Consider the following 8983-nt stretch of genomic DNA (forward strand, 5'->3'; position numbering starts at 1 on the left):
TTTAAACACCGTTATGAGATCTAATTTGATGATCTCCTAGAAATTTTGTAGAATTCCACGGAGAAGTCATTTGGACAGAGTGTTTTGTTGTGCTGCATTTGAAACACATCAGTTCCCACCTCCTCTTCTGAGAAGGGTGATCTAAGGATGTTATTTTTGGCTGCCGAAACCTCACGGTTCGGGACTCGTCGAGGGATCATCGGGAGCCCCAAATTGCATTTTATACTACTCCCTCGGATCCAAAATAAGTGTCACCGTTTTGAACTAAGTTTAAGCTGTGACACTTAATTTGGATCGGAGAGAGTAGTACTCCGTATTTTGTAGGAGTAATATACTCTGTCGGCTACGCGTGATCCTAAATTCCACCCATTCTACTGGAGACTGTAGATACACCTTTTTCCGACGACACCGATTGGCGATCATATGGACCATCCGCCTACAGCGTGACCTTCCTTTTTCAGGAGAACAAACCCACCATCCGGCGGCAGACGCCACCTAAAAACTCCCGTGCGACGGTGCAAGTGCGATCGGGCAAGTGCGTTGTGCGCTGAAACCCTCACTGACCTCCACCTTGGCCAGCCGTGCGAGTGCGATCGGCCGTCGGCATGCGATCTCGCCTTTGGGCTTTGGCGTGGGGGTCTTGCCTCTTTTCCTGGAGTAGATAGCCTAGTGCCATTGGGGTTCCTTCCACTCGGGCTCGCTCGCTCGCTCGTATTAGACCATCTACCCCCTGATTTAGACGGTCTATCTCGAACGACACTTGCCTTGCCTCTATACGCTTCCTGGAACTGAAATATTCCCTCCGTATATTGGATGTAATAACGTCTGATATTATGGGACGGAGTGGGTACAATTTCTGGTTGAGATAAAACCGGGCATATAGGAGAACTTGGAACTTGAACTGCACAACCGGCCTGCCTCAAAATTTACAGTGTTCAACTCTTAATAATTACAACTGGAGTAGATCAGATCATTACAGATGGCATTATCATTTCAGGAAGCTGCACACAACAGGCAAACGGCGGGAAACAAACAACGAGATGCATACATAGCATGCCCTGGTTTCAAAATATGGTCAGAGCATGGAAGCGACGTACTACGTGACCAAGCAACCACAGCTGATCTGCTGCTGGTCTCAGCAGATAGCCAAGAGGACATGGCTGGACAGGGTTAAGCGGCACTGTCGGTGTGACTTGGCTCAACCTCACTACAGAAAATGGCCCAAATATTAACCCTGGACTTACGACAGCCCAAGGCTGTAGATTCCAGCGATGCGCTCGTCCTCAGAGGACAGCCGGTCCTCGACCTCCGCGTCGGTGAAGGTGAGAGCTCTCTGCAACTTTTTGGGGCTGAAAACCTCTATATCAACCGTGTACACGGCTTTAACGGGGCGGTGATCGGATAGCCTCATATCAACCGTCTCGTACGACAATAGCCTCATTGCCTTGCCATACGAAAGAATTCGGTCGCACCTACAGAGGTAGTGGAGAAAAATTTCTGTAAGCACACGTCATAAAAGCTTCGAGGTTTATTATCTCTGACATCTTCATGGAGAGTGTAGTGAATCATGTAAAAGAAACAAGAACTGTTCTTTCACAGCCAACTTATTTTTGTATTTTTTTTGCGGTTGTTTTCACAACCAACTTATGCAGGTGAAGTTAATATGTTCTAGTGGCAGTAGTTCATGTGTGGTGATCAGATTGCATACCATGAAGGCGTCCTTCTTCCAGATTTTGGCTCATCACTTGTGTACTTCTTCGAGTTAAACCGGTACTTGTATGTTGGAGGAAAGCTGATAACTCCTTCGCTCCACCCATCAAATAAACGTCCTTTCCTCAGTTCTACTCTTAGCTATCATACAGGAAAAAAAAGTGAGCTGGACAAAGTTGTACTAGAGCTGCGACAATTAATATGGGTCGGAGGGACTACCAAAGTTTACCTGGTCTTTCTCAAACAACCCATTCCAGTCGTGGTTGGAGATAAATTCATGTGTTTTTTCGTATGATAAGTTGATCCTATAATTGAGATCCCCTAGCCAGAATATCCTTCTGAAACAATACAAAATATTAGATATCTATAAAGTTTTATGTAGCAAGGCAAACTCATGCAGCGCTTAACAACATTAAACTAGAATTTCCTACAGGTAAAGGTAAAATTTTCGGCGTGTGTGAAGTGCAAACATATGATTTCCTATGACACTGATATGACTTCATGATTTGCTCCTTTCGCCTCGACATATTTAAGTCTATAGCAATATAAAAAGCACTAGTTTGCTGGAACCAAACGTTCTCCACCATCCATCTACTTTCAATCTACTGACTCTTATTTTTCGTTGGACCCTAGCAAATTCGGCAGCAAGTGCACACTAACTCTCATAATATATCTTCTTAAATTTGCAACACAAATTGCGGATTAACTACTCCACTTAACAATATCAGTGTTTTACTAGATTGCTCCATGGTAAACACCGAGGTTACAATGACTTGGATGGTGTTCTTGTATTATGTATTCTGTGAATTTTATGGTTATAATTTATTTATTTGACTGACATAGTCAAGGTTGTCAGATTCATGATTCTGTCAAGCGATTCCATGACTTGCTATCCACATTGACTGGAATGGTTCTACGATCGTAGTTAGCAGAGTATGATTTTACGATTCTATTGGTTATTTTCCTATGATTTGCAATCATACCATAGGGTTTGGCCCGATTTAAAATAGTGATTCTGACAACCTTCGTTATAGTGTTTGAAGCCGCATGATTCAGGTGAGAGGCCATGAAAGCTTGGCACACGGACGTGGAGTATAGCTTCCTTTAATAAGGTGAAAGTAGTGGCTGCACCCACCTTCGGTGCACCCACACAGTGAATAGTAAATTCGAAAAAATAGAAAAAAAAACAAAAAATTCTGAAACTTGGTGGATGTGATTATGAGCAAACGTTTTAGAAGCTTGCAAAGTTTGGTCACCAAAAACATCAAATGATCTCCATACAAAACGAAATACAGATGTTGCTCTGCACCCACGTGACTGTTCACATGTTTTCAGCACAAACTTTGTTTTTTTATACAGATTTCCTCGGATGTTATTTTGCCACCAAAATTTGCAAGCACCTAAAACATTTGGTCATAATCACATCCACAAAGTTTCAGATTTTTAAAAAATGTTTTGCTAAGTTTTTGATTGTGGGTGCACCAGGGGTGCAACGTGCGTGGGTGCACAAAAACCACTCTCTACCTGTTCTACTTTTTTTTCTGTTCTGGCTCAGTTATTCCATCTACCCGCCCGAGTGAACAGTAAAATACAAAAAAAATCCAAAATAAATTCAAAAAGTTCTGAATTTTTCTTGTGGAAAACATTAACAAAAGTTTTATTTGCTTGCGAAGTTTCATCATGTAATGACATTCGTGGAAGTCGTGGCAAGTGTTTTTTGCCATGACTTCCATGAATGTCATTTTGAGATGAAAATTTGCAAGCACTCAAAACATTCGTCAGTGTTTGCTCCAAAAAAAATCAGAAGTTTTTGAATCTGTTCTCAATTTTTTCGGATTTTACTGTTCATGGCGAGCTCAGATGGGGACTTTCGCTTGGCACGCCCAAATGTTTTTGGAAGGAGAACTGTAAGGGAGACCCTTAAGCATAAATAGGAGCCCAAATTCGCCTATGTGAGGACTTGAACCGATGTTGTGGGAATGTACATCCACTCCAACCAACTAATTTGGTGCACTCAAATTGGTTATGAGCGTGCTTCAGCAATCAAATTACCAATCCCTTGTATAAACTGGAGTCTATATTTCGTTTTTTTTGCCAAACCTATATCCACACGGTGTACGTCTATATAGCATATCTAAAAGAACATCGTGATCTGCATGTAATAAATCATCCAAGAGCTCACCATGATGACAACCAGTTTAGGTCACATGGGGAACTTCAAGAAGTTGGAGGGTAGCATATAATTTTTTAAAGAAAAAATATCTTTAACTTACTCGTGGTCATATATTGTCTTAGGCGTGCTCACTCTGGAATTAAATACTGTCCTTCGATGGATCTCTTGCACATCTGCATTCCTTTTTTGTTCATCTCCATCCTTTTCTCCAGAGGTCAGGTGACAACAAAGAAAGCAAAAGTGTGTCTGATATATCGACATACTTACTGCTATTGATCCCTGGAGCATATATTGAAGTAAGAAAAATTAGCACAGCACTTCTTTTTTTTTACAGGGAGCACCTCATAATCAAAACCAAGACATACTTTTAAAAACAATTAGAAGAAAGGATCACCCCCGGCCTATACCAAGACATACTGATGAAGGTAAATACAAATGATATGATAGCTGGTCAAGATGAAATTCATTCGGTGTAAAAAGGAATGCACTCCTTTCCTCGCAGTATTTGGGTAGGTGGTAAAAACATATATGAATAAGTTAAGGAATAAAACTGTCCTAATGTCTAACGAATTCTAAATGAATGTCATACGTACATGCATTTTGGAACTCAGTTTATGCAGCAACATAAGTGAGAGTGATGTGATCCACAGAAACTTACCTTATTACCAATGTATCCCATAGCACCTACACCTACAGTTGATACTTTCACGTTCTGAATGCGCTTTCGCAGGCTCCTTCGTACCCATATTGTGAGAAATACTCCGACCATCTGCTTGCTTATTATCCTTACAAAGTATGGTCTTTTTCCTTTAGCTACCACACTTTCAATGTTTAAACCATGAAGTGCACTATCCTCTGGAAAAGCACATGAATCTTCATTAACTGATTTGAAAGACAAATATGTTTTTAGTGCCTTCCCGGAAGCAAATGGTGGTGTGCTGTCTGGAAGACACTGAGCCAACATATCCAATGGTTGTTCTGGCCAAATCATTCCAAGCCTTTCCGAGTGACTGAGTGTTTTGGTTAACATCTTTTGGTTGATCGGCTCTTCCAAAAGAGAGGTGTAATCTTTAAAACTTACTATGTTATGGGATCTATTGAAAGTCTTCATTGAAGGCAACCTGCTGAAGTTATCAGCCTGTATAATAGATTCGTCAGGAGCAGAAGTGGAGTGTTCAAGTCTGTTGCTATGACTATCATCATCATCAACAACAACTAAATCTTGTTCGTTCCATGGGTGCACTTCCCCACCACTTTCGCTGTCAGACTCGCTATTAAGTTCGTCTTCCATTGCAAGAGCGTCATCAGATGGCTTGAACCTTGATGGAGATGGAGGATCACTGTGACTTTTATATTTTGGTTTATCTGGACTAATCTTGTTCAGTGTTTCACGAATGATATGTTCCCACATGGAAGCAGGACGGCTGTCTTCCGCGCCAAATATATTCCCGGCATTTAACGGAACAACTTCTTGAAATCTGAAATATAAAAAGAAACACATAAAAGTGCTAATGTTATTACATTAAAAAAATTAAGACCAGGTGATCAAACTCATAGGAGCGCATATCATTTGGAGTTAAAGTGATAGCTCATGGTTTGATATTCTTTGTATTCAGTAACATGGGAGGTTCAGTTCTCAGAAAAATAACGGGAGGTTCAACAAGTTACCCAATAACATATATGTCAGCCGGCTCCTTCATATCCAACCATTCTTGAATATCCAAATCTTGAGGTGGAAGTTTGCCTGCAACATTCCATGTTCCTACGCAGACCCTGAATATTAAACCCAACAGACTATAAGAAATGACAGTAACAGAACAAACATAGTAGATGTTACTGCTTTCAAGTCTTGGTGCAAGGCAAGACAGATATCTGAACGAAAAATGAGCAGTTATTTAACTTATATTATAACATATAAGAAAAATAAACAGTTAAAAATTGAGGTATAGAAAATGCGAAAAATTAAGGAGCATAGATCCATGCCTCAGTTCCTTGACATCGATATACTGAGCACGAAGAGTCTCTGACTTGCGCCTTCTATGAAGACCGTATGGAACACCCTCCATTTGGCTATCTGCAGTATTGATAAGTTGTGTCACCACATAAGAAAAGCTAAGCGCGGCTTTTTGAGAACAAGACGGTGTGCCAGAGGAGGTCCAGAGATAGGTTAGTCAAAAATTGGTGAAAGAGTATACAGGTATATGTCTGCAGTATTGTTTGCCAGCACTAGTACTTCAATTCGCACTGAGTCCGTAACAAAGCAAATTCAAAATGTACACTATGGAAATACTAAGACAACGACTCAATGGGAAACAGTCACAAACGGAAGAAGATTCGAGAGCGATTAAGTTTGCAGCCATGAATCATTATGGTCATCTATTTGATTCGAGCCTAATTTTCATGTGCATATTTCTTTGGTAGAACCAACAGTGCAACAATCATCTTCTGTAGTTCAAATAGTTCATTTGAAAACTACTCGTATGACATATGCTGGCAGACAACATGATAATAATTTACGAAAAGCGTCGAATTACCAGTAGTCTGGGCACCCAATCCGCGCATTCTCCGGTCCCGATCATATCGCTGGCGTTCCCATGCGCACATCTCTGCACCAACGTAATTAGAAAAGAAAAAAAGCAAACTATTAGACTCTGGTTGACCATATCAATATGCAAACCTGAAGTCGAGAAAAGAAAGCGACCAAAGAGGCATGGACAACAGAATTTGCATGCATCCTCTTTTAAAAGTGTTTTGCTTTCCACAACCTGCCACGCGTTGCAACTATGTTGTCGCAATACAATTAGAGCTTGATTTCCTTGCTTATTCCTTTTCTTTTATCATTTGAACTTCAGTAGGAAAACTATTGAATCTGCTCAAACTTCATTTTTAGTTTTTAACTCTAAGATAATGGAGGATCCGTTTATTTTAGTGTATTCCAAGAAAGCGAAGGAATATACCGAGACCGGGAATTGGCTTAGGAGTTACGAAGCCAACACCAGAATGGACAAAACAGAAGGAAGGGACATTTGGCAATTCCTCGAAATCCACCGCCCTCCCACTAGTATTTTTTTTTTTGGCCTGAAAGACGAGAGCCGTATCGCCGAACTAAATGGATCAGGTGGTGGTTGAAAAGAATCAACCTGCCCCCACATACAACTCCTTTTTGGCAGAAAGAAATGGGCGGGGGAGGAAAAATTAACGATCAGGAGCAGAAAGAGCAACCAACAGTGTGGAGTCTGGACTGGGATGAATCCAGCCCGGATGCATTGGCCGATTCACTGAATTTGACGTCGAAAGAATTTCGATTTGTTAATTTGGGGATGGGGCCAGGCCACATGAATGATAACTTGATGGCGGAGGGCAGCTAGGCGGTTCCTGGCGGAGGGGGCGGAAGGGGAGGGGAGGGGATCGTGCACCTTCGTACTCGGAGTCGCTGTCGGCCTCGTCGGCGGTGTCGCCCTCGTCGGCGCTGTAGTCGGAGTCCGGCGACCGGATGTTGAGCCACTTGCGCAGCACCGTCTTGGGCCACAGCTGCGGAATCCAAGCCAAGCCGGATCAAATAGTACGTTACAGTCAGAAAAAAGGAATTGAATAATAACCTCAAACCGCCCGACCGATGATCCACAGTCCAACAAAACGAACGAGGGAGAGCGTGCGCACCTGGTTCTGCTTCTTGGCCTTGCGTCGCGCCTCCGGGTCGGCGCCGGGATGGGCCGCCGCCGCCGCCGCCTCCGACTCCCCGAGGCGGGACAATGGCGGCCGAGGCGCCGGCGCGCTCCGCGTGGCCCGCGTGGGCGGGTACGAGTGCCTGGCCGCCATTCGCGCGCGCCCCGGCGGTCCCTTGCTTTGGCCTTGCCTTCCTTAAGAACGCGACGCCACGCAACAGCGGAACAACTAGCTAGGTAGAACCACGGCCGTACTACTAGTCAGTGGAAACCTCTTGTGCTGCGCTGCGCGTTCCCTCGCCTTTCCTCTTGAGTAACAGGGGACAGACTGATGCTAGCTAGCGAGCGAGCGAATGGCGGGTCGGATTTATGCGCCTGGCTTTGGCTTGGCTCGAGCTGGCTGGCGTTGGGCCGGAACCGAACCACTTCATCAGTTAGTCTGTCAGTCACTCTAGTAGGAGTATTAGATGAGATCTAGCCAGCCCGGTGGGTCGGGGTTGGACTCACACTCGCTCAGAGTCAGAGAGGTCGCACGCGCGGCGGCGTCCGGTCTCGGTCCGTGCTAGGCTGGGGTAGCTCCGCTGTTGGCCGGGGCCCGCCGGGTCAGTGGGAAAAGGTGCCCTATCGCCTAGTACTAGCGTTCTTTCTGCCGACCTCATCTAGGCTCGGCTCGGCTATAGCTACGTCCACCCACCTCGCAATTGCAAGGCCCTCCTCCTTATCCCGTTCAGGGAATGAGCGAGCGAATCCTACTACTCCTGGCTGGGTAGACAAAGGAACCTGCCTGCTTGCTGGCTACGCCAAACTGTAGCTTTCCTCCCTCCACAATCCATCCATCCATCCACACCACCTTTTTCTCTCCACGCGAAAACCCTGTACTAGCTCCCACCGCGCCCCGTCGCTCTTCTAGTCATTAGGGCGCCACAGTCTTTGATCCCGTTCCATTTAATCCGTCCATCCTCGCTCGCCGACTAGCTATCCTTGCTGCTTCGATCTTTTTTGAAAAGGATTCTACCCCTCGGTCCGGCCTGTGCTCGTGCTCGTGGACGTACGAGGCATGTGTTGTTGTAACGATCGTCGATGACTCCTCCGGCTGCAACTTGACGGAACGTCCTCGAGAGTTTCATCGACCGAGAGCGACGTTTTTCCAAACCTGCACTGCACGCCAACAGTTTGCGCGCATGTCCGCTGGCTCTTCTTCCTGTGCTTTGACATCGAGCCCGGCCGGTCTGATTTGATTTTTGTTTTGTTTTACTGTTGCCGCTTGCTTTGACACGTCTGTTCTTGGATGGATCCAGCGACCTATGTGTGTACTACGTCTCGCAGTCGCACCATAGCACGTACTACAAACCGGTGTCTCAGTGGCGGCAGGCGAGGTTTGTCTCCTTTTTTGACTTTTTCTATTTGACATACACTCATACAGTAAGTGCTATGC

At 44.5% G+C, this 8983-nt stretch overlaps 1 protein-coding gene across 1 annotated transcript; it reads right to left on the minus strand.

The window, feature by feature from the left end:
- Positions 1-880: 880 nt before the first annotated feature.
- On the minus strand, positions 881-8220 carry LOC109757980 (type IV inositol polyphosphate 5-phosphatase 3). The gene is made up of 10 exons (XM_020316822.4): positions 7544-8220; positions 7300-7414; positions 6418-6489; positions 5867-5957; positions 5552-5656; positions 4542-5361; positions 3984-4162; positions 1940-2048; positions 1709-1851; positions 881-1472 (listed from the first exon to the last, which is right to left on the minus strand). The coding sequence occupies exons 1-10, from the start codon at positions 7700-7702 to the stop codon at positions 1241-1243; spliced, it is 2025 nt and encodes a 674-aa protein (XP_020172411.1). The 5' UTR covers positions 7703-8220; the 3' UTR covers positions 881-1240.
- Between the last annotated feature and the right edge of the window lie 763 nt (positions 8221-8983).

Source organism: Aegilops tauschii, chromosome 3, assembly GCF_002575655.3.
Source record: "Aegilops tauschii subsp. strangulata cultivar AL8/78 chromosome 3, Aet v6.0, whole genome shotgun sequence".
NCBI classification, from domain to species: domain Eukaryota; kingdom Viridiplantae; phylum Streptophyta; class Magnoliopsida; order Poales; family Poaceae; genus Aegilops; species Aegilops tauschii.